The following is a 26311-nucleotide window of genomic DNA, read 5'->3' as shown; positions in this document are numbered from 1 at the left end:
TATCAGTCCGTTTTTGTTTATAAATTCGTTTTAGTTTTAAATATTTTTGAATGTTTTTTTATGTTTTTTTGCCAACATCAGTTGTCACTCTACGCGTACAATGACATCAAACGACTAATTTTAATGCCGGAAAGTTTTGCTTCAATCAGATATAAGTAGACCCTACTATGTACCGCATACGTACCTTGTACTTGGACGTGCAAGGCGAGTGCGTGATTAGTGTCATTTCGATAGCATTTCGAGACATTCTGAAGGAGCCATTCAAGTATAGTTTTGTTTATGTAAATATGGAATAAAGTTGCTATAGCTACTCAACCCTCAATCAAGGTGTTGCATGCAAATCAGCAAAAGGGTTTTTAGATTGCGCGCAACCCCTGCATACACACGCGCTTGCATAGATACCAGGTGAAGTCCAAAATCAGCAAGACTGAACTAAAATAGAAACGACAAAATAGTCCCCTCTTGCCTCGATACACTGTTTTGCGCGATCTAAAAACTTTTCGAAAGAGTATTTCAGGATGTCTGCAGAGGCCTTTTGGATGGCCTCTACCGACGCAAAACGTTTTCCTTTCATGGCCAAATGCAATTTTTCGAATAGGTAGAAGTCACAGGGAGCTATATCAGGCAAATACGGTGAGTGATTGATGGTTAAAATACGATTTCTAGTCAAAAAATCAGTATCAAGGGTGGATCGATGAGATGGTGCATTACCATGCAATGAGCCCCAGCTACCTCCTTCGCGGTATTCAGGACAAATTCGACGAATGCGATGCAACAAACGCTCCAAAACGCCAAGATAGAAAATTTCGTTGACGGTTTGGCCCGTTGGCACGAACTCCTTGTGGACAATTCCCTTGGAATCGTAAAAACAAATGAGCATCGACTTGATTTTTGACTTCTCCAAACGCGATTTTTTGGGTGGTGGCTTGTCTGGGCCCTCCATTCGGCACTTTGACGCTTTGTTTCAAGTTAATGTTGGAAACACCACGTTTCATCACCAGTTACAGTCTTATAAAGGAAGTTTCGTATTTCCTCACCCCTTTAATGAGGTCTTTCGAATGTTGAATTCTGAGGAATTTTTGGTCCTCAGTTAATCTGTGCGGAATGAAACGGGCACAGACCTGCGCCCACAGGAAATGCGATAAATCGATGTTTTGGAGATATTCAACTTCAATTTCATGAATTTCAGCGATGGTTTCGATTCATTTTTGATAAATTTACTAACAATTTCGAAGGAATCTTCGGTGATTACTGATTTTGGGCGGCCCGTATGCTCATTGTCATGTATGTCCTTAGAATCATCTCTGAAACGTGTAAACCACTCATGAACTCTGGCACGAGATAGAAAATCATCCTCATAAAATTTTTTCATCAATTCAAATGTTTCGATAAACGTTTTACCGATTTTAAAACAAAATTTGATATTAGTTCTTTGTTCGAAACTCATTTTTGTACCGATGACACAAACATACTGACACTTTAGACACAATAACTTCGCTTCCACTGAACCGAATGTCACCAAGCTTCCACAGGAAGTCAGCTAGGAATGTAACTTCCCACGCGCCAACTCATGAAAAAGATGGCGCCATCAAAAACATTTTTATGACGCCAGTCTTGTTTATTTTGGGCTTCACCTTGTATGTACATATGTATGTATGTATGTACACGCATACAGGCATACAGGCACTCGTATGTTCTATAGTAACTATGGAATTACTACGAGTATTTGCGGTACAATGACCGTTAATGGGGTAGCCTAAATGTGTATGGAGTAGGAATGAACGCATTCAAATAACATTTGAAGAAAGAAATATGTAGGTATATGTAAGGTAGAATTAACTACTGTTGGTTACCGTTATCCCCTCAACTTGGAATGTGGAATTAAACTTTGGGAAGATAGATATTTTACCAGGAGTTAGAAAATGTAATTTTGTGTTGGCCATTTTCAAGGTTCTGCAGTTATCCTCAGCAGACGATATGGTTCTCTGAGTTTTGATAGATTATGTTTGCATCACCGTTAACTCAGCTTTCTAACATTTAACCAAAGTGAAATTTGGGCGAAACTTTTCAGACGCATCCATTAGTTATATCTAGCGCCCTAATAGGCACACCGTTCCGAAGAAGTTGCGTTATGACAACCTAACATATACAAATACGGTCATTCAAATAGGTACTTCCCCGTTGATGCGGGAAAGTGCAAATTTTTTAAATTAATAATCAAAGATATTTAATTGCATGTACTTAGTCCTGCCATAAGTTCTGTTACAAGTTAAGTCTGTTATGAATATGAAATTATAATACTTTTTTTAATGAATCTCGTTTTATTTAATCATGTAATCAAAAAGAAAAATTAATTTTCTTTCGAAATGGTCAACATTTCCTTTTACTTTTACACAAGCCTTCAAACGATTAGGTCATTCAGCTATTGTAGCACGCACGTTTTCCAAGGATATTTATTTGAGACTCTCCAAATTTCTGCGAAATCTTCGACAGGCCATGTTATCCAATTCTGGTCACAAACTGTAGTCCAATGGACTCAGATCTGGACTTGCAGACGGCCAATCTTCTGCGGCTGAGCCCAGGTATATTGTTTTTAAGCTACTGTTGAGTGGTTTTAGCCTTATGGGCTGTAGCGGAATCTCGTTGACAGATCCAACGCTCTCCATTGGAGAGAGTACTGCACATCTGCTTCACCACGCCTTCTAATACATCCTCCGGGTACACTTTTGTCCCGATCTTAACCACTTTTTCGCAGAAATGAAGAGATGCAACGCCTTTACAAGACACTCCCCACCAAACCATTACGGAGGCTGGATGGTGGTCACCCTGAACCCTTGCAACAATATTTTTTGCGCCTTTAGAAATTTTAGCATAGATTTTAACGTTTTGCTTATTAAAAACTTCTTCAACAGTGAAAATTCTCTCATCTTTGAAAGTAATATTTTGATGACCCTTGACCGCGTGCCACCGCATAAGCTGCTTGCATCTGTCGAGTCTAGTTTCCTTCAATCACCTTGTTAAAAGATGACCAGTTGAACGACGGAAGACATTCGTGTGGAGATCATCTCTAATTAGTCTTGCCATGGATCTGGACATGATTTTCTATTTCTGATTTCACAACAAGCGGATGCGTTTGTTACCTTCGATGCAGTGTTTGAAGCAATTTAAACGAGACCCGAAGGAATTTTTGCCGTTGAGCTGTCGTCGTTTGAGTTGTCATCGTTGATGAAACCTGGATTCATTATTATACACCAGCAACTAAATGAGTTTCTCCTGGTGAATCTACTCCAAAGAAGGCGAAGACAATCCCATCGGCCGGAAAGGCCATGGCGATGATTTTTTGGGATGCAAACGGCGTCATCCTCATGGATTTTTTAGAAAAAGGAAGTACGATCAGTGGACAAAATACTACAGTGGGTTATTGGCGGGAGCGTAGGGAGAAGTGTATCTTTCTAAAAGGGGACTTTGCGAAAAAAAAAAATAAAAAAAAAAATGGTGTCTTCATTTCTAACACGGATACTTATTAAACCCCCTTCGTAATGCGATCACTGCAATGCGATCTTCCTTAGCTCTCCATTCCATTTTAACAAGCGAAATTTGTCGCGGAACTGAGTATAGTTTATCAGTAGACAATGCATACGCTCAAAAGCAAAGATAACGGAACTTTATCTGCGAAGTTGTTCTCGCCGTACGCATTGTAAAAATTGTCACATAATTTATGGCAAGACTAGATATAAATAGCACCCTTTCCGATTGTTTGACCGAGTTTTTTCTCCTATTTTTGGTGTACAACTTTTTCTATTATTTGATGTTCATGCACGGAGATTCGAATCTACACACTCCCGAGTGGTAGTCAGTCGCGAACCCTTTCGTCTACGGCGGCACTTACAAGGTATGCGCTACTCTACTCTAAAAGAAAAGCTTTTCACCTTGGCGAAATCTAATAGCGAAATCCCTGGGTTCTGCGGAAAGCTATATTTCGAGTTCTGGCTAACTAAATCAGCCTCATCAAACAAAATATCACTGCCGTCCGCCATCCATAGCCGAGGACATCAGCCATTTGTGCAGATACACATTTCCCATTAAAACTGGGCGTCCCTTTAAATAATGGGTCCTTGTTTGTTTGCCTTTGTTAACTTCTAATTAATTTGTGTTTTGAACCAAATAACCTTCATTTTAATATTGAATTAACATTTAATAAAAGTAAAACGAAGTAAAATATAACACATTTCAAGAATAATAATTAGATAATAATAATAATACTATATTTGGAGTGCAAAAACATTTGGCGATTCGACCATTTTGCCATTGAATACGATGTGCACCGACATCCGCTCGTTGTGCAAGAGATTTGGTAAAAGCTGGAAAAATATGATTTTCAATTATTTAGTATAGGGTTATTCAATAGGTGCGCTTCAACTTTTTTCCGATAGGGAGGGCGAACGACGCAATATTTTTTATTTTTCGCTTGTCATTTGTAAACTTCATTAGTATACATTTCATCATGGAACGCTACACACTTGAGCAACGATTGCAAATCGTGCAAATTTTTTATGAAAATAATCGTTCTGTTGCTGCTACTTTAAGAGCATTACGGCCATTTTACGGTTCATTTAACAAGCCGTCCCGTTTTGGGGTTATGTGAAGTCATTGGTCTACAGTAACAAGCCGGCGACGATTTGTGAGCTCAGAGCCAATATTGAACGCGAAATTGCTGGAATTTCGGCCGATTTATGCAAAAGAGTGGTCGAAAATTGGGTTCAACGATTAGACTTCGTAAAACGTGCACGCGGTGGTCATGTAAAAGAAATCGAATTTCATACTTAAATGTATATGTTCAAACTCGATAATAAAAAAAAATTAGTTAAAAAAGTCAAACCGTTTGTGTTTTGTTCAAAAAAGTTCAAAAGTTGAAGCGCTCTTACTGAAAACCCCTATATTTCTAGAATATGAAAAAAAATACCTTTGGAGTAACAAAAAAATATTGCGCACGTCCGGCTTGTGTAGTTTCCTTAACAAGCATTTCAAATATTTTCCGCTCATTATTTGCATCCATGCCCTGATTTATTTCATCGACACAGCTGCAATAATTGCAAAAAGTTTAGGGATTTAACTCAAAGCATAAATATATTTAAATTGTTTTTACCGAAACGGTACGTGCGTGAGGTGTTGCAACGATAGTGTGTACGTCGCAATCGCAACCGCCCTCTCACCACCGGACTGCGTGTGGCGGTCAAGTGCCTGCAATTGCGCATTGCTGCGATACTGCACCATAATTTGTATACCGTACGTATCGTAATCAAACTATAAAGATAAAAACATTTTATGACCGACGTAAAATAATGTAATGAACTTTAAATTTGCCTCATCACGCCTGACCAAATTCACTTCACCCACATAACCCATAGAAGACATAAAATCGCCAAAGTGGGTATTTAGTGTAGTGGCAATGACTTCTATTTCGGGATACCATTCCTCGTGTAGCGTCCGTAGCTGCGCTGCTACGTTCTGACGATCGTGTTCGGCATTCTGCATTCCTTCCCGAAGTTTTTCTATTTCTGCACATTTTTGCTTAAACTCTGCAGCAATCTAAGTGAATGAAAGATCTGAAGTAAATAATAATAATTAGCAAATCATATAGCTGACATTATTGTCCACATCTCCTATGCATTCTAAACGCCCTCTACATTCGTTTATAACTTCTTTTAGTTCCTCCATGGTGTCCGGCAGCAGATTGAAGAGCTGCAGGGATTTACACTCTTTCTTAGACTTTCTGGCTTCGGCGATTTTTGCATTCAACAGCTCGTTCGTCTTTTCTAAAGCCCTTGTTATTTTTTCTACCATACGCTAAAAACGAGTACAAAGATATCGTTAAATTATTGATATTTAGTTTTGATATTGCGAGCACGCATGTACCGATGCCTGCGCTTTGTTCTCCGTCACTTCTTTTATGGTGTTTATAAGCTCCTCGTTTTCTTGCTTAAAGATCCGCTCTTTTATAACTGCAATTTTTTTGTCGACTAAAACCTGTTGGAGGTTATTTAAAACCTCAATTTTCTCATTTTGCAACTGCATTATTTCTTGCAAACAACTTTTCACTTTCGCCGAAAAATTTTTTTCCAATTCGGGCAAACCTGCAAAAATACGCAAAAGTAAACCAAGTTAAAATATGGAATACTGGCTTCGGAAATGTTTCAACGTACTGATAACATTATTTTTCATTTGCATAACTTTGTCACACTGTCGCCGACATTTTTCTTCCATTTGGCTACGCTCTGCCAGTTTGCTGTCAATAGCACGATTTTTGGCCATTAACTCCTCACGCTTTTGATTTGTTTCCTCAATCTTAGCTTCCAAAGTTGTGCGCTGATTCTTCAATGCATCACTACCACGCTTTAATTCCCGTAATCTACATATTTTTGTGCTTACGCATAATAATCAATTCAGTTTATTCAAAATTTCAAGTATCTTACCGCTTCTCATCTTCTGAAATCTGATACGTATTTTTGCTAGTTAACAGATTCTTGCCTCTAATCTGATTCTGCAAAAGCGATCTTTCACCTGAGTATCTGGAGACTTTGGCGGAGTAAAGCTGATCGCCTAATACACGCATTAAGCCACAATTGATATTTAAGTTTCGTAAGTGATTTTAGGATATTATTATAGTCTTACCGCCGAAGAAAAAGTTGATTGTGTTTGGTATGTCATCTGTTTTCTCATTAACAGCAGTTGTACCAATCGGTATTCTATGAATGCTGTTCAGATTGCATAAGTAATTAATTATGGCTGGTGGTCCCTCAATCAAGTCAATTAAGTATGCAGTAAAACCGCAGGATCTATTTAATTAGAAATTGCAATATACAAGTGATATAAATGAACTTTGTGATAGCCTTGCCTTAAGGAGTCAATTGGTATGTCAGCACGGTAATTTATTTTGTTAGCTGGAGGTGCATGCCCGACACTAATTTTTAATTTTTGTTTTACACATAACTCATTTACGAGGAGTGAGACGTCCTCTTTGTTTTCACAAGTGAATGCAAGTAAATCTCTAATGCTTATAGTGTTTTCGAAATACTTGGCATGTTCGGGATCTCGTACGCTTAGCTGCAAAAAATTATATTTATGTTTAAAATGTGAAACAAAAAACACTGTCGGCTTAATTTCAAGCACGTACCTCCAAAATCATTGGATTATAAACACGTTCTCGAAATAACTCTTTATTGTTTTTTAACCACTGAACTGCTCGATATACTTCGGGAAATTTTTCTTGTAATAACTAGAACAGAATAGACATCCAAATTAGAAAAAAAATATGCATACAAGAAATAATGTTTTTCCAACCAGTAACTTTTGTGCATGAACATCATTAGTACGCTCTAAACGTCTTTTCAGCAAACTAATTTCTGGCGCGTAGTGCTCATCCAATTTACTGTTAATCTCGGACCGAGTTTTCATATATCCAGTTAACTCTCCTTTCAAACTTTGAATTTTTTGTGCAAGTTCGGACTTTTCAGCTTTCCAGTCTTTATCTTCATCAATATTTTCTTTTGCTTTGGCCAAATCATCCCGAAACAGTTGCAATACTCTGGTTTCATTTTTCAAATCATTATCGTGATCTGCTTTTTCTCGTTTCTTTTTCTATAAACCGTGTACAAATTATTTTATTAGTTCTGTCTATAAAAACATTATTTTACTGATACAACAACATACTAAATAAGTGGTTCGCGCCTGCTCGACGCGGTCCTTTAATATTTTTATCTCATTTTCGATGCGTTGCTTTTCTCCTATAACTGCTTGCTCATGCCGTTCCTAGTTTAGGTAAAGTATGACGATTTAATTGTAACAGACCTATGAATACACGTACCTTTAGTGCAATGTCTTGGGTGAGCTGCTGTGATGTTTTCGATATGTCATTTTGGCGTCGCATAACACTATCATATATCTTCTTTTCTTCTTCAAGTTTCTTTCCAGCCAGTGACAAATCTTTTGTTTGTTGCTTCTTCTGTTCTTCTAAAGTGCGTGACTCTAGTTCCAATTTTTTCGCATGACAAACAGCTAACTTATTTTGATATTCCTGTTGCTCATTGTATCGCTCCAAACGTTGCTGCAACCTATGACAGAAATCTAATATATTTTACAAAGTTATTAAATTTACAAAAAAAATTCTTTACATATTGCACTCCGCCTGCAACTGTTCTAAAGCCTCTTTTTTCTTCTTAGCATCATCGGCGTAGTTTGTTTGGTTGTAACGTAATTGTTTCAGTTCTTCGAATTTACTTAGTGTTTCAGTGCTACAAACCGAGCTAATAGTATTGAAGAATATCTTTTGCGGATCCATTTTAGCAAAATCTTGCACACGATCCTGTGGTAGAAATTGGCATAAGTTGCCGATTTGAATTTTGAATGCCGTTATAGCAGCTATGTAGTTCTTTTCTGATACGTTGTCTTCCCCAATTCTATACATAGATTTGCCGCTGCGTGGAAAACATCGTTCGAAAATTACGGTTTTGTAAGTATCGCGGAATATCTCAACTCTGATAACTGCTTCATCCCGTCCGTTTTTTACATAATCACCAAGGGAACTTGAGCGTGATAGTAAATCGGGCTTGCCACCTAAGCCAAGAACAATTGCCGCCACAAGTGTTGATTTGCCAGTCCCATTGGGTCCGATAATAACATTCAAATACTCTGTTGGATAAAAATTGCATTCTCCGTATGTTCTGAAAATATATGGAAATTTACAAAATTTATTTGTATACTAATAATTTAAATGTAAATTACACAAAATTTTTGCAGTAGACACTTTTGATTTTCCCTTTCACAGATACAAGAGCTTCATTTGTAGGTTGTGAAATTGGTCGATGCACACGCCTCGACATCCTGAACAATTAAAAAGTTATCTATAATCAAGGGTAAACAATGTAAAACAACTTGTAAAGCTTAAAAATTGCGCCTTGGTAAATTAAAGTGTTGTAAAATATTCGCAAAAAAATAGAGACGATGATTAATAATCGATATATAGATGGGTGGTTTTTGATTTTTTTACGTCCCTGTAAGAATTATATTATGTGCGAATAGATACCGCCATGCATATTTTGTACAGCATAAAATAAGAGCTGGTAGACATTTTCACATACAACTCTAATTTTTTCTTTCTTTTTGTATTATGACATCATTGAAGAATGTGAGCAATGTGACAATGCTTTTAGTATTTTTACTCTGGATATAAATCAGTGCAAAAGAGACCACACGGCACTTTTTTCCATTCAATGAATGTATATGTAAGCGTAGAAAATAATGCACACGCCAGAGTTGCATTTCGCATGAGAGAAGAACTCAAAACTGATAACTGTTTTGCAAAACATAAAAGCGGCTACGTTCGCGCATTCAGTACTGAAAATTGAAAAAAAAATTTAAGAAATAAATTTCGCAAGTCGCAGATAATTCGGAAATAACGGCGCACAACAAATTAATTACGGAATGCAAGATTACAAGAGTTCGAAAACAATATAAGCTTATCGGAAATTACCCGAGTAATATTATTTAAATGTATATATATTAACTGCCTTTTAAGACCTTAAAAACACATAAATTATAATTTGCAACCCCTATATATGTACTATTTATACAGTACTGATACAAAAGATTTTTAAAATTATTTATGCTTATATCTAACGAAAATTAATTATACATTTTTAGTTCTTTATAATACAGATAAAAAAATAAATATTCCATTTTCATTTATTTATGGTGAATATTTATATAAAGTTATACGAGATAAATCAGTTCTGGCTGAAAATAAATCGATTTTTGATTTGTCATATATGATGAATATTTACTTCATTACATACATATATGTTTAATTTGTCGACCAAATTCATAAGTTAGAATATAAGACGCAAAAACACACGTACGCAAGGGTTTCCATCATCTTTTTCACATTGGAATTAAGAATCTGATAGAAACCTTGTTAATTTCCTATTGAAACAAGAAATTGATTGGGTTTCCGTCAAAATCTTTAAAACATCTGTTTTAAATAAAATTACAAGAAATATGTATTTTTTACTTACATTTCCCAAGCTACAAAAATTAATACAAATTTCCATTCAGTCTCATTTGTATTCCCCCCGAATACACCCGGACTAACTTGCACCAGATATGAAGCAGATTTAGCAGAAAAGTGAAGATTACTGCTTACTCAAGTTTTCATTGAACACTTTTTCCTACACTAGAGTACTCTATTAAATTCATCGAACAGACCTAAAATAATCGCAGATTGGAATGAAAACTTTCGTTGCAACACAGTTTTATCGATTAAATCTGTAAAGGTTGTAGGAAATTACTGGTAAACAGATTGCTTATCGTAATCTGTATGGTTCATGTAATGTATGATTGGGGTAACTCGTAGATGTGAATACCTTTTCGCACAGCAAAACTATGACTGGGTTAGTATTGGCTTAACCGCGTGCTGGGCGGGGGTTTTCATCATAGTGTACAATTATAATAACAACGCTTGCACTTTGTATTAAGGATAATTTTGTGTATAGTCTAGCATCGAGCGATTTTTGCAACAATGTCTGGTAAGGTGCCTCCACTTACATACAAAGTTATTGCTGAGTGTTCTGTGACAAAAGCTCGAGCTGGCTTAATGACACTTCGTCATGGTGAAGTGAATACTCCGGTTTTCATGCCTGTTGGCACACAAGTGAGATGAATATTGTCGACCTTTTAATTTAAAGTTTTAATATCAACTTTTATAAAATTTAGGGCACACTAAAAGGCCTCCTTCCGGATCAGCTAATTGAACTTAACTGTCAAATACTGCTAGGAAACACTTATCACTTAGGACTGCGGCCCGGCATCGAAACACTGCAAAAAGCTGGAGGTCTTCACAAGTTTATGGGTTGGCCGCGTGGAATTCTCACCGATTCGGGTGGTTTCCAGATGGTTTCTTTATTGAAGTTGGCGCAAATAGACGAAAATGGTGTAAACTTTTGTTCACCCTTCGATAACAGCGAGTGCATGCTGACCCCAGAACATTCAATTCAGATACAGAACACCATTGGTGCCGACATAATGATGCAGTTGGATGACGTGGTTAAGACAACAACAGTTGGGCCGCGCGTTGAAGAGGCCATGCATCGTACCATTCGTTGGCTGGATCGTTGCATATCAGCGCATGCGTGTGATGACGATCAAAGTTTATTCCCCATTGTACAAGGAGGATTGGATAAAGATTTGCGCAAACAGTGTGCTGGCGCATTGATACAGCGCAAGGTGCGCGGCTATGCAGTAGGTGGTCTTAGTGGTGGGGAAAGTAAACATGAGTTCTGGCGTACAGTGCATGTCTGCACAGATTTGCTTCCCAAGGACAAGCCAAGATATTTAATGGGTGTGGGATTCGCTGCAGATTTAGTGGTGTGCGTTGCACTTGGTATTGACATGTTTGACTGTGTCTTCCCCACTCGAACGGCACGTTTTGGCTGCGCACTGGTAAATACTGGACAACTAAATTTAAAAAATAAAAAGTATGAACACGACATGCGCCCCATCGACGAAGAGTGCGAGTGCAACACATGTCGTAGATACACCCGCTCATATCTACATCATATTGTTACCGGTGAAACCGTTTCATGTAGTTTGTTAAGTATACACAATGTGGCTTACCAATTGAGGCTCATGCGGAACATGAGAGACGCTATAGAGCGCGACCAGTTTCCACAATTTATCTGTGATTTTATGGCTACACACTTTGAGGGTGAACCCGTGCCGCTGTGGATAAGAGAAGCTTTACAAGCCGTTAATGTAGAATTGCCGCCGTATGAAGAAAAAGCGACGGAAGCGGATACTTGACATGGAAAAAATAATAATTGAAATATGTTTGAAAGCAAGTAAATATATATTCAAATGGATGCAACCAACGATTACAATAAAATCTAATTATTGTATAATTCAAAAAAACATAAATAATAATGAATTTATAATCTGATACATATTTTGTTACAGATTATTTCTTTGCCTTAGTAGACGCCGTTTTGGCTGTGGATTTTTTAGTAGTAGAACTGTTTCCCGTAGGCTTGGCTTTTGCCGTACTCGCCTTAGTTTTCGATGACGATGTGGTTCCTGAGCCTTTCTTCGCCTACAATAGAATTTTAGTTATTTAGTAAAGTGGACAAACAGTGCAGCAGAAGTCTTACCTTAATCAAACCATCATTTTCTATCGTATCCTCTTCCTCATCCGAAACTGGGGCATTCCCTTCTCCTTCCCCTTCACATTCCATACCGTACAATTCACTCTCTTCATTGGCCTCAGATTTTTTCTTCTTAATACCTGCAGTAACTGAATACGAATAGGCTAGTACTTCTTTATTATATGCGCGGGTTAACGCAGCCTTCACGCGACCATCCACTGCGTCCATTAAGCCCTTCTTGCCAGGCCAAGCAGTAAGCTCAATTAGTGATTCGATATCTTCGCGTAATAGATGGTATTCTTTAAGCACAACCAGCGATTCTTCAACGCCTTCCATTCCCTTTTCTTTTAGCGGAAGTACAATTTTCGATAGTAGAAAAGGTGCGTAGTCAAGACGAATTGACTGGCGTGATGCAGAGGTGCGTAAGCGGGTGTGATCGTGAATTTCTTGAGCTAAACGACTACGCTTATTGGTTCGCGAATATTTTCCTAACCAACCAGGGAAGTTTATTTGCCCTGTGAAGTGACCACTCATATACTCGCCCGGCATTACCGAACTAAACACGGCCTGCGTTGGGAGCAACGACCAAGCTGAATTGGAGCGTATGCGCTTGTCCACTAAATCCCCCAAACTTAAGGCATCTGCGGTAAGGGCAACCTTAGCTGGTATTTCTGATCTATAAAGGAAAAATTACAGTTTAGTACAGACTATGGGCTAAAATTGTTAATTAGACTTCAACTGAAATGTTATCCATTATATGGAGTCAGGTAAGCCCATATTTGGGCATTTTTGAAGTGAAACTTCTTAGGCGTCGATGGAGGGAAAAATTTCAAGGGCATGCAACGTTTTGGGCATTTTCGCGAGAGAGAAAAAAGATATAACGTGGAGGAAAAGGAGAGAGAGAGAGCTATACCTTATATATATATATATATATACGCCATTCCGGCGTCGGACTTATTGGTATTGCCTTGCGGTAATTTGTGCCATTGCTGCGGTCCTGGAATCGCTGCGTTTGTGCGGGTGATAAACGCTCGGAGTAGTGCGCGTTGTTACCACGGTTAGTGTCCGGCGTTTACCTACACCGGTCGACCCTTCTCCGGATTTTGTAAATTTTGTCTTTTTGTATTCTGTGCAAATGTTGTGAATTTATTTAGATATGTATATATTTTTTTTCTCTCTCTCTCATTCTCTCTCGGGTCTCTCCCTCTTTCTTTGACTGCCTTGAAGGATGCAAGTTTTAGTCAACATCACTTAAAATAGTTAAAAATCACAACACCCAATACATAAATCACTTGTTCATGCGAAATGAAGTACTTACTTGGCGCCAACGGGCGACACTTGCAAATAATTCTGTTGCACGAACAACGGCCCCAAGCTGTAGTCTTGGAAAAATAAATCACACTTGTCATTGAGTGTCATCTTCTTATGCTCTTCTGCGGAGAATACTTTGCGCACCACCTCCCAAGGGCCCTGTGAGAATCATTTATGATTACTTGCAAATAAAAAAATATACTCAGTACCATTTTCAAGTCCTTCTCTGCCGTTTTGGTGGCTCCTTTTGAAAGCAATTTTAAATCTTTACCAGCACTCAACAGCGAAATATGATTTATTGACTGACGTATATCGTTATTAGTCGCTTCAATTATTTCATCCATTTTATTACTATCAATTTTGAAGCCTTCTTTACAACAAATGCTCAAAATACGTCCCTTAATTTGTTGCGTGCGTGGCTTATTGAAACGCAGATCGTAGCAGTAGTTAACGAGGGAGCGCATTTTTTGATGGTTGCGATCATTACACATGCAAATAATCGGCACAGACGCCTCTTTTATAAGCGCAATTAGCTCCTGTACGCCACCGCGATCTTCATTACCCGCCATGCCATCGACTTCGTCCATAAGAAGTACGTGCTTTTTTGTGACCTTTTTCCCTTCGCCATGAAAATAACCGTATAGAGATTTGTTTGATAATAATTCGGCTACTTCCTCCTTCAGAAGTCGCTTGCTGCGAGTATCCGATGCATTAAATTCAACTGTGTCAAAGCCTAGTTCTTTACAAACCAGTGTAGCTGTTGTTGTTTTGCCAATACCCGGTGGACCCGATAATAATGCCGCTTTATAAAAGCTGCCATCATCATTTTTAGCCCAGGGATTTGGTTTCTGAAGTTTCTTTTTGCCATCATGGTTTATGTACCACTTAGAAAGCCAATTAGTTAACCTTTTAGGGAGAAAGATATTTAATTATAGTGCGATATTGCTAAACAAATGTACTTCATTTAATTTTACTTACTTTGACACATTGCTTGTGGGTCCAAATTGGCCAACGATTTCCTTAACATTGGTGGGTTTATATTTGTCCACCCATGGAAGCACTGCATCATCTATCTTTGACTTTGATTCGACATTATTTTCACATACTTCGTCGTGATCTTTTTCAACTTCCTGTTTTTCTGTTTTTATAGCCAACTTTTCGATGCTGTTCTTCTCTGCTTTAGGACTTTTTTCCAATTTAATTCTTTTCTCTGGAGATGCGATATGCAATTTTTCTTGGCTTTTATTCTTTTGTTTTTTGGGACTGTTTAATTTTGATTCTTTTGTTTTATTATTTCCATTTTCCTCTTCTTTTACTACCTTTTCTGGAAGATTGCCTGATTTTTCACGAATCAAGTCAAAGAGCCCATCCTCACTTAAAACACTTATACCAAATTCTTCAGCCTGCGCTAATTTTTTGGGTCCAGCTTCTTCCCCAACAATTAAGTATTTTAGCCTTTTGCCTACAGTGGTCATCATTTTTCCGCCCAATTCTTTTATTATTGACGCTGCCTCATCACGCTCCAGAGATTCCAACACACCAGTAACCAAAAATGTAAGTCCTGCCAAGCAATTTGGTGCACCCTTTGAAAATATTTCGTAACTTCAAAATATACTTGACAAGTAAATATGTATATCAGTATAAGTACCTTTGGCACCTCCTTGGACCCTGGATTAATAACGCTTGTGCGATTTTTATATTTCTGATAGAGTATGGCTGCCATGCGTTTTCGTTCATGGCGGTCTTCATCGGATAACACACCTTTGATTAACAGGAATTTTTAATTAATCCAATAGTATAATACATAGGGTTAACTTACTGCTTTCCAGATCTTCCGATAACTGCTTTTTGGGCTTCGGCGTGTTCTTTTCTTTTTTGAGCTCAGTCTTAGGAGTTGCAACGTTTTTCTGTTTCTCTTTCTCAACCGCTTTCGGTGTGAGTTTGTCCAGCTTTATTTCTTGTTTTTCCTTCTTAGTAGGTGTAAGTTTATCTTTGGCAGGACTTTTCCGCGGAGTCTTCGATTTTGAACGTCGCTCTTCGTGCTTTCTATTTTTTTCCGAATTTACAGCTTGCACAGGTCCATCTAGCTCAACTTCCATTAGACTCTTGTCGATGTCTTCATCCTCCAATTCAATTAAAGCTGCTATCTTGGGAACGGGCGGCTTTTTGGCCTCAATACGCAAAGTTTCCCCTCCGAAAAGCGCATTGGGATCAACTGGTTTAACTTTTTTTGTAGGCGAGAGCTTTAATTTTGACAAGGTTGGTTTCTTATTGGCATGTGTTTTATTTTCGTGCGGCGACTTCTCTTCTATACGCTTTTTTTTGCTGGCCGGTGTTTTTCTAGCCATGTTTGGGCTTTCTTGTACATCATCTTCATCGCTGGAAATTACTCGAGCTGTGCGTTTCCTTTTTTTAACCTTCTGCACTTCCTCTTCATCATTCGAAGTTTCAATCTTCTTTGAGGGTGCCGTACGCTTGAAGAACGAAGTGATGTCCTAAACAAATATATGAAACCTTTAAATTAACTATTTTTTATTTATTTATTTAAGCAAACTTACACGCTGCATTCTGTTTTTCACACTTTACAAATTTCGGAAACAATGAAAATAAATGAACAATCAATTCACAAACGGCACTGCAATTTCAAAGCCCAACACCGACAATTTCCGCGCAAACTCATATTTAAATTGACATTTACAGCTGATTGGAGAAGAGTTACCAAGCATTTAAGATATATAAATTCAAAATGCTATTCAACAATGCACCGGCAACAGAGTATTTAAAAGAACTTAAGTCCGAAAATATAAAATTGGCCTGACAAAACTTTTTTACCGGTACAAACCAGAATTTTTATTTTTTATACGATCCAGAGTTTTATGGTCGATCTTTAGCTCCTGGGCGACACTACGACTACTAACATGCCGGTCAACTTCGATTATGTCTGAGATTTCATAGACTTTTTCGACATTATCAACATTTTCTTTAACATAAAGAAAGCCTGAACGGAATCGACGAAAACAAAATTGAACGTATTAGCTGTTATCGTTTTGTGATCATGGTTTGCATTCGCCTTTACCAAAGAAAACTGTAAAATGTACCGAATTTTCTCATTGTTGACTTCCATTGTTAATACCCTGTAATTCACAACTGAGTTGAACAAATAATTTTTTAGTGTTCGATCTCCACTTTAGGAAATATCGATCACGACAGTCATCTACCGAGAAAATAATGGATTTAATTTTCCCCTCTATGGACCCCAATGGACATGTGTTGACTGTTTTGACAGTTCACTCATATTTATACATATAAGGACTTACGCACATTTATGATATAACTATAAGGAGATTGCGGACAAGGTAAACAATCCAACATATATCGAATTAAACTCTGAGCAAAGCGAATTTATAAAGGTAGTGGAACCAGAGCAACACAACATTTACTTGTAACTGGTTTTTACAGGTTTGTGTGCCGATTGCCAAAATTTCTACGAAAATGTAAACAATCAAACAAAGCAACAGCAAAGAGGATGACCGTTTTAACAACTGCAGAATCAGCTGGTCTAGTACCACCATCTAGAATGAATTCGTGTTGCCTCCACGGTACATTAAACAGGTAGGAGCAATAGGACTGCAATTGGATTTTTTCTATTTATTTAGTCTCTGGAATATCAAATTTGGTTTAAGTTACTCAGAATTGTCAATCTTCGTCCATGGAGCACCAAAATCAGAAACAAACAACATTGCTCTTGTTGTTTTTGAGCTCTTAAGCACTAGAATGGCAACGTTTGACAGTTCTTAAAACACGCGGCACATGTGCGAATTGTCTATTTAAGGTAGCAGGCTGTTATTAATGGTACCGTACCTTAGCTATAACCGGAACCATAGTAATCAGCTGTTCTGATCAAACATATGGGCATCACTGTAAACGATTATAGGTGCGGCACCATAACGCCGTAACCACAACTGTAGCTGTATACATATATTGAATTTGGGATTTTCCTCGTAACCGAGGAAACAGCTATGAAATACTTAACATATTTTTTGATATTTGCGATAAAAATTTGGATATTAGAAATTATCAACGAAAAATTAATTGACTTAGTGGAAAATTATCCATGTTTTTATGGTGATATCCAAATGATGTCATTAATTCTTCTCCAATATCCGCTATTTATGGTTACGACATGACTAATCGACAAATGCTATAATGTTGCGGCTATGGTTATGATTACAGTTATGTCGTTATGGTTACGACAGTAACATGGCATGCAGCTGCTATAGGCGATGAATGCATATGCCGTCGAAAGTACAGGAATTCGCTACTTTTATATTACATTCATGCGATGGGAACGATTGACATTTGAAATTTCCAATGAAAAATATAAACAAAATAGCGAAAATAGCTTCAGTCGATCAATTTTAAAAATAGCAATTGTTTGAAAAAAGTAATAATAATGCCGAACATTGCTGAAATGATTTTAACGTTGAGAGTGAACAGATTGTTTGCCCCGTTTTACAGTTCTACATCCATCTTTGAAACAAATTGCTTTTGATACCTAAATTAAAAAAAAAGGTAATGCACACAAATAACAAAAGTTTTTACTTTCATGTTGCTATATGCATCATAGCCTACGCCAAATACCTATTCCACTTCGTACCACTATTACAGCGAAAGGTATGTAACAGTCAATATTTTTAGCGACGCCAGCACACACACGGGTCCACTTGACTCAACAACGAGTTCGAGTTTATGGTGCGATGTGAACACCATATTCGTAATTCCAACATTTTCTTAGTTAGTGCTACCAACTTTTTCAACTAAGTTCGAATCAGTGCTGCCAATCCTTTAAATGAAATGAAGTGCAGAGAACGTTAAATATAGAGAAGTCTCACGAGCTACGAATGGTGTGAATTGTCAAAAATGAAGTCTAACCGCGGCCGTGGTTTAACAGAGCTGAACTCTAACCGCGGCCGGGGTTTAACAGAGCTGATTGCAGTGAATTCTCTCTTCCTACATTGGCTCTGCACACAGAGAACGTTCTCTGTATATCATAACATTCTCTGCTTTTGCTTCTGTAGAAAATCAAATTGACGATTAGCCGACGGCATTTTGCAAAGAATTTGCTTGTTCATTTCTACATATGTTCCCTTGATGAATGAAAATTTATTCAACTAAATGATTATTGATGAATAATTTGAATATTTATTATATGCGCCAACATTTCAAATCAAAGTAACTTTAATATTTTGATATAATTTAAAAAAAATGCACTATAAAACGACCTCTCACATCTTGGTATGTGCATTTTAGTAAATTGAAAACTATACAAATTTGATGAAAAATTTTTACATACAAGTGCTTTGGTATTTTGACATATGTATGTAAATATATGTATATCAATATATACATACATACATATGTATATGTATTATGTTAGCTATGCTTGTGCAAAAGTTCAATTGGATCTTGAATTCTTATAGTGTTACATATGTATCATATTTACATTTGAATATGCATGCATTTGTTCCTTTGCAAAAGAATTTTTTTTTTTTTTCAATTTAGATTTATTACTTGGAATAATATATGTATGCATTTTATAGATAGTATAAAACTTTGAAATTTAAAATAAATAACAGAAAACTTCAAAAAAACGTATGTATTTGCATATACATATATATTTGTTATTTTTGGACAAAAAGAAATTGGGCATTGTTATACATACATTTGTTTGAAATAAAATTGACCGACAGCATTTTGCAAGGCATTTGGCATTACGTTTTTATTTCCGTTCTGTAATTTTTCATCCACATCCTATTGCAGGAGGTATACAAGCATGGTTTGTATACAAGTTTTGATATTCACCGTAAGTATGTATATTGGCCGTTAAACCATCAGTGAGTTAAGGGGAATAACATGCTTTTTTGGAGCGTGCCGTAATTGACTCTCTGATGGAAGCCTGAGCTATCACCTCCACGCGGTAACGGCTGGAAACTTCTGTGCATTTGCTGGTTGTCGTAGTTTGTTATTTTGTTAACAAATGCTTTAATCGACAAATACGCAGAAGGCTAAGATAGACAGACTCCTAATCCAAGGCGGAACAGCATATGCCGAGGGATGCGTGGCTAAGAGGGTGCTTAGTCGTGAATATGCGAACTCCGGATACCTGGTGACCTCCGGTTTTAATCAAATGCCTTCCCGCGGTACAAGGGCTCTGCCGTGGGTGACCTCACTTCCCTAACACTCGTGGGAATCACATGGAAAAACTAAAAGAAAAAACAAAAACCAAACACGACGAATCTGCTGCTGGGCAATCGTCGTCGGTCAACTCGACCGAATCAGCCATCGGGCTGAACAACCCTCTTTCGGCTGCGCGCAGCGTTGTTGGGCATGCGCCTAGTCAACCTTCAACAGCATCTACTTTGGCAGGTGCTGTTGAAAAGAAGATCCCCGCATCAACATCCACACAATCTAAGGAAGACCGACCTCTCCTGGCTCCTAGGCCAACGTCGGAACTTTCAGAATCCGGTCATGAGTCAATGGACTCCTCTGATACCGACACCCTGTGTGGGGACAACAATAGTGTTGTCTCAGAAAAATCTGGATGCACAGTCATTGGTTCAGACCTTGGTAAACTGAACCTAACATCTGGCTTCGTCAAAATGAAGTCAGCTGAGAAAAGGCGTTTCAAGCAAGCGATGGCAAGTGGTCACTCTAGAGAGAAGGCTCTGGAGATAGCGAGAAACGCCTCCACGGCGAAAAGAGTGCGCTCGGAAGAGTCAGCCAAAGAAACGCCAGGTGGCAAAAAACCCAAAACGTCTTCGCACGTGGGTAGGCCAACTTTTAGCCAAGTGGCTAGCATTGTTCGGCTGGGTATTGTCCCTTCTGATCTAGCTAAGTCACCTTTTAACAAAGAACAATTGGTTCTTATCCAAGAAACGGTTATTGACGTAATGATCGAGGTCGACGACAATAACAAGCCAGTATTTGAGGGTGCAATACACAGGAACGGCTGGTTGCTGTTTCTTTGCTCCAATAATGACACGGCCAAATGGATGCGAAGCAATTTCGATCTGATTAAGAAGAAATGTGGGCTAGAAATGATGCTCGTGGAGGAAAATGATTTTCCTAAAGCGTTCATCGTGAGGGGTTTCTTCCCACAGAGTATTGAACTCTCTAACGAGAAAATTCTTGCGACCATTGGGGTCCAGAACAATCTAGCAGCCAAACACTGGAAAGTGATTCAAAGGTCGACCGAAGGTGCCATACTTCACCTTATCATGGCGGTTGACGACGAATCGCTGAGTAGGCTAACAGAGCTGAAAGGCAAGATTGCATATCGCTTCGGCCATGTGCGCCTTATCCTCAAAAGCAATAAAGCGGGGGTAAAGGCAGAGGAAAGCGTTGGTACAGCAGAGCCACTGGGCGCGCAAGAAGTACCTGCCGCAACATCCGTAAGTAGTGCTGCTGGGCATACTGATGAAACGACACCCAAAGAGGAAGAAGAGGAGAAACCCTCAACAAGCAAAGCGGCGTTAGAGCGACAAAACGCGATAAAGGTCGTGAAAAAGGCTACCGCTGCAGCTCGGCACACACAGGTGCCAAAGCAAGCAAAACCACGGCCGGTGGGGGGTCATAAGGACCACAAAAACAAGGGACCTCGGGGCGCAAGGCTCCAGCACCTTGTGGCAGAAAATAGCCACAAATGAGCACATTGAAGGTGCTACAGGCGAACTTGCACCATGCCACAGGGGCATCAGCCACCATGTGCAAGAGATTCGCCGAGGAAAAAATATCCATAGCTCTACTACAAGAGCCGTGGGTATTTGGTGGTCAAGTTAAAGGACTATCTAGCAAGGAATGTAAGTTGGTTTACTATCACTGCCCGCGTCCAAGGGCTGCGATAATGATAGACAATAACACTAACTACTTTCCACTTTCAGAGTTTGCCAGCCAGGATCTGGCAGCTATCCAAATAGAAATCGCAACGGAAAAGGGGACACAGGAAATTGTTTGTGCGTCTGCCTACTTCCCGGGCGATTCCAACGATATACCTCCTGTAGAGGTGCAGGCGCTTATTGAGCACTGTCACTCACGGAACATACAGTTCGTGATCGGATGCGATGCAAACGCGCATCACTGTATCTGGGGCAGCAGTGATTATTCATGGCAAATTCGACAGAACAATATCCAGTATTATGAATCAAACATTAAATTTCATTCTAAACTGGTGTCGTGCAGAAGGACTTTCTATAAATCCCAGCAAGACTATTATTGTACCCTTCACAAACAGATATAAGTTGGACCTTGGTTCAATTACTGTCGAAGGAACAAATATAAACTATTCCAATGAGGTCAAATATTTAGGAGTTGTTCTGGATAAAAGATTAAATTGGAACTCTCACCTTAAATCGGTGATAGATAAAGCCACCAGAGCCATGTGGGCATGTCGCAGTCTCCTGGGGAGAACATGGGGTATTGACTCCAAAATGATTCATTGGATGTATACAATGATGATTCGACCAATCATCACCTATGCGTCCCTTGTTTGGTGGCCCAAAACCACACAAGAAACAGCCAAGAAATTACTGGCAAGTCTTCAAAGGCAGGCCTGTTTGTCTTTAACAGGTGCCATGAGAAACTGTCCCACAACTGCAATTGAAGCGATAGTAGGACTATCCCCACTGCATATATTCATATGGAAATGTGCAGCCAGAAATGCACTAAAAATGCAAATCTTGACAAACAAGGAATACAGTGACTTTGGTCATATGAGTATTCTAAGAAAAATACCGGATAAGGATATTAGCTGTTCAGTAACGGACTGCATGATTCCGAAACGGGTCTTCAATTGAAATTATGAGATAATTATCTCAGACCGTGATGAATGGGAAATTGGAGGACCTTGGGTTAACCCAAAAAGTCTAATATGGTTCACTGATGGTTCAAAAACAAATACTGGAGTCGGTGCAGGGATCTTTGGACCCAACACAAAAATTTCAGAACCCATGGGCAAATGGCCCAGTGTCTTCCAGGCCGAAATCCAAGCGATTTCGATCTGTGCACTGACAAATCTAAAAAGGGGTATCAAAGGGGCCCACATAACTATATATTCGGACAGCCAAGCGGCACTGAAAGCACTAATGTCTCATTCTTTGGAGTCGAGACTAGTGGAAGAATGTGTAAACAATCTTCAAAAATTAAGTACAAAAAACACGGTTGTACTTTGCTGGGTTCCAGGTCACTCCGGAATCGAGGGTAACGAAATTGCTGATGAACTGGCAAGGGCTGGATCGACATCAGACCTTATAGGACCAGAACCATTTTGTGGTATCAACTGGGCGGAAGCTAAATCCAGGGTAGACCAGTGGGAACATACTCTCAGATTAGCTTACTGGGAAAATAATCTGAAACTTCGTCAAGCCAAGAGGTTGGTTAGACCCTTTACCTACAAAAAGGAACTGATTAACTTACGAAAAGTAGATATCAGGAAAATAGTAGGCTTTCTTACGGGCCACTACTATCTAAACTATCATCTTAACAGAATTCAACTCCTCAGGGACACTGAGTGTAGACTCTGTCTTGAAGATGATGAAACAACGGAGCACTTATTGTGCGAGTGCGTTGCACTGGCTAGAACCAGAATGCAAATTTTCCACCGTGATCAACTGGATCCGGAAGAAATAAAGAAAGCTCCTATTACAGATATACTAAGGTTTATACGTATAGCAGAAAAATTGTTGGAAGAACATGGCTTTCAACCAACTCCTTTCCAAAGGCAGAGAACAACTAGGCAAACTAGAACCTGATGTAGTGGTCGGGCAACTTTCGCGGATGATCGGAGGGATCATCCATATTAAATTAGGTAGCTTGACACAAAAGATCTTTTAGGTCGCAGTGTCGGTCATTGGACCACCTACTAGGATGGATTAAATTAAATTAAATTAAGTATGTATATTTGGATTAGTAACAAAATCTGTTTAAACTGTTTCTTACTACAAACATATGTATGTACATGTATGCATACACATGTAAGAAACAATTAAGCAAAAGTTCAATGTACTGAAGCAACCATGACCTACCTCACGTATTGGCATATTGATGCCCTATTGTATGTATGTCCGTACATACATATACATACATTCTCGACTCCCAGCAAAACTATGCTTATTAGTATATACATACATATGTATGTACATACAACAGCACACACAAAGCACTGGCTTTATGCCTCTGCACGCGTATGTTTCCAAAGCTAAAATTATAAGCCGAGCGACTGCAAGAACAAAATACATTCATAGGCGCAGTCGCAGCGGTCAGATTTTTTTAGTCGCAACGACGCTGAAAAATCCAAAATATTCTATAACACTAAGTTCGAGCTCATATGCCCATATGCCCATATGCCAATTTTCTCGCCAATTCGAAAATAGTCAATATTGTAATATTTCGCGTTGAATTATTTGCCAATATTTGGTAAATCTTCAATTTTTGTGAAGTCGAGTGGCAGCGGCTCCGTACATATGTATGCATCAATATATGTATGTAAATACATATGTGTTCTAAATTCTCGACAACAATAGCAAATCGAAATATTTTTTCTGTCGAATGTGCTCGCAGCCTCATATGCAAGTATGTCTATGGCAGTTTGTATGCATGTATTTATGTACTATATATGTGTGTTTGCTTTTGCACGTCCATAGGAACGATTTTTCATATGCAGATATTTATTTTATTGAGCGGAACGAATATATTGATATTGTAATGAAATCCTGTCGAATTATATTATTGGTATACGTTTCTTTAAGTTCTTCTTACCAAATAAATATTATTATCCTTAAGAAAATGAAATACTAGTTTTTTTAATTTTAATTTTTTATTTTTATTCACAGAAATTTAAGTAATCTTATATGTATATGTATATGTATATGTATATATATTACAATGCTATAAATAATAGGTATTTACATTTCCTGAAATGAAAAAAAAAATATATAAAATTGTTAAAGCACGAATTACGAAATTGTTCTCATACTACAACAATTTCTCACCCGACTTCGATATTCGTTCGCTACTGCTTGTGATTTCTGAGTCCTCACAGATGTTTTGGTGTTTGGGTACCTGCCTTGTTTCCTCTAGCATGGAATATTTTGCGAATTCTTCTAACGTGAGATCATTTGCTACACCTACACCTACTGTACGATTTACGTACACTTTAGTAACGGGCGGGCAAACCCAATCAGAGCCAGTACTAGGTGAGCGACTTCTAGTAACTGGCTCTAATCTTAAAGATGGAACAGCCCCATCTAAAACTTTATAACGAGTTACTTGCTCTGGACTAAAGTGGCGCTTACAAACATATAGTCTGTCAGAATCTGCTGGTTGCACGTTGCAAGCCAGGGCCCAACTAATTCGAGCCTCTCCGCGTCGAGGAAATTCGTACAACGTATGACCCTTTTCCACCACGCATCCTACCACGCAACAGCTCCGTTGCTTCTTTGGAATTGTACAGCTGTATGTAGGGTCATCGTTGTGCCCTATTAAAAAAATTTATTTTATAATATAATATAAACGTATAATAATTCAATGAAGGTTATAGGCATGTTTTTATTATGGAAATCCCTTCCCACAGCCCCCAGGCCGCGCCACCATTCTCATTCATCACTAATAATCGAATATTGCTGAATGTACTTTAAATCTCTTCATATTAGTCCCTACTCCTACTACTACTATTTTTACCTTATTTTCCTTTTAATACTTTATCTTTACTACTATCTGTAATTTTAATTTAAATTTTGATTTTACTGTTAATCCTTTTATGTAAACTATTCTTAAGGTCAATCATTGTAAAAATAACCTACGGTTGTATGTTTTGACTTTAATAATAATAAATAAATAATATTTGCTTAAATTTAATCTAAAAACTCTTAGTTTTCCCTATTTCCCACTATTTATAGCACACTCTAGACTTCATAATCCGCATAAGCTGTTCAAATGCAAAGTTCAAAAACGGTTTGAGATAGAAAATTAATAAAAATAATTTTGCTTGATATTTTTCTGATTGGTTGTTTTGATTTTATTCAACAAGGCATAGCAACGGGTATTGTAATATTATGGTTATTAATAAAAAATTATTTTCTATGAAATATATGCACATACACATTCAAAAATAATTTAAATTTCTTAACTTCCTCCACTTTCCTGCCTCAAAACTCTAATGCTACCAGTTAGCAAACCTCACCCTCAATAAAACCTATCCACCCTAATATTATATCAAATGTATGCAATAAAACCTATCCACCCTAATATTATATCAAATGTATGCAATAAAACCTATCCACCCTAATACTATATCAAATGAATTTTCATGCAAATAAAGAGACAAAAAGCACCTGTAACCTAACTTTGGCACAAAACGGAAAGTTTCCAAAAAACAAGCTCTTAATTCTCAAAAGCTGTTAAATTTCTGCAGTTGAGCATATTTCTGTTAACGTTCTGTGAAAAATGTCGCTGTTGTGTACCACGCGCGCAAAACGAGTACCCCTGAAAAGTGCTGCCATTTAAGTCATTGAGACTTCTCTATATTTAACGTTCTCTGCACTTCACAGAGAACGTTAAATATAGAGAAGTCTCAATGACTTAAATGGCAGCACTTTTCAGGGGTACTCGTTTTGCGCGCGTGGTACACAACAGCGACATCTGAGCGACATTTTTCACAGAACGTTAACAGAAATATGCTCAACTGCAGAAATTTAACAGCTTTTGAGAATTAAGAGCTTGTTTTTTGGAAACTTTCCGTTTTGTGCCAAAGTTAG

At 38.1% G+C, this 26311-nt stretch overlaps 3 protein-coding genes across 3 annotated transcripts; 1 reads left to right on the top strand and 2 right to left on the bottom strand.

The window, feature by feature from the left end:
• Window positions 1–4196: 4196 nt before the first annotated feature.
• On the bottom strand, window positions 4197–8986 carry LOC129252173 (structural maintenance of chromosomes protein 5). The gene is made up of 16 exons (XM_054890907.1): window positions 8782–8986; window positions 8172–8720; window positions 7865–8111; window positions 7711–7809; window positions 7342–7638; window positions 7175–7276; window positions 6896–7104; window positions 6673–6836; window positions 6474–6600; window positions 6204–6409; window positions 5917–6134; window positions 5647–5847; window positions 5365–5589; window positions 5147–5304; window positions 4964–5081; window positions 4197–4361 (listed from the first exon to the last, which is right to left on the bottom strand). Exons 1-16 carry the CDS (start codon window positions 8877–8879, stop codon window positions 4263–4265), a joined length of 3117 nt encoding a protein of 1038 aa, XP_054746882.1. The 5' UTR covers window positions 8880–8986; the 3' UTR covers window positions 4197–4262.
• A 1369-nt stretch (window positions 8987–10355) lies between these two features.
• LOC129246096 (queuine tRNA-ribosyltransferase catalytic subunit) lies at window positions 10356–11991 on the top strand. The gene is made up of 2 exons (XM_054884638.1): window positions 10356–10705; window positions 10768–11991. The coding sequence occupies exons 1-2, from the start codon at window positions 10574–10576 to the stop codon at window positions 11851–11853; spliced, it is 1218 nt and encodes a 405-aa protein (XP_054740613.1). The 5' UTR covers window positions 10356–10573; the 3' UTR covers window positions 11854–11991.
• Window positions 11877–16195, bottom strand: LOC129246087 (replication factor C subunit 1). Its single transcript, XM_054884625.1, has 8 exons — window positions 16061–16195; window positions 15322–15997; window positions 15151–15263; window positions 14481–15085; window positions 13712–14408; window positions 13510–13661; window positions 12198–12867; window positions 11877–12139 (listed from the first exon to the last, which is right to left on the bottom strand). The coding sequence occupies exons 1-8, from the start codon at window positions 16067–16069 to the stop codon at window positions 12008–12010; spliced, it is 3054 nt and encodes a 1017-aa protein (XP_054740600.1). The 5' UTR covers window positions 16070–16195; the 3' UTR covers window positions 11877–12007.
• Window positions 16196–26311: the final 10116 nt, after the last annotated feature.

The sequence above is a fragment of the Anastrepha obliqua genome, chromosome 1, assembly GCF_027943255.1.
Source record: "Anastrepha obliqua isolate idAnaObli1 chromosome 1, idAnaObli1_1.0, whole genome shotgun sequence".
NCBI classification, from domain to species: domain Eukaryota; kingdom Metazoa; phylum Arthropoda; class Insecta; order Diptera; family Tephritidae; genus Anastrepha; species Anastrepha obliqua.
The sequence above is the reverse complement of the archived record's forward strand: the minus strand, read 5'-3'. Positions and strand labels throughout refer to the sequence as shown.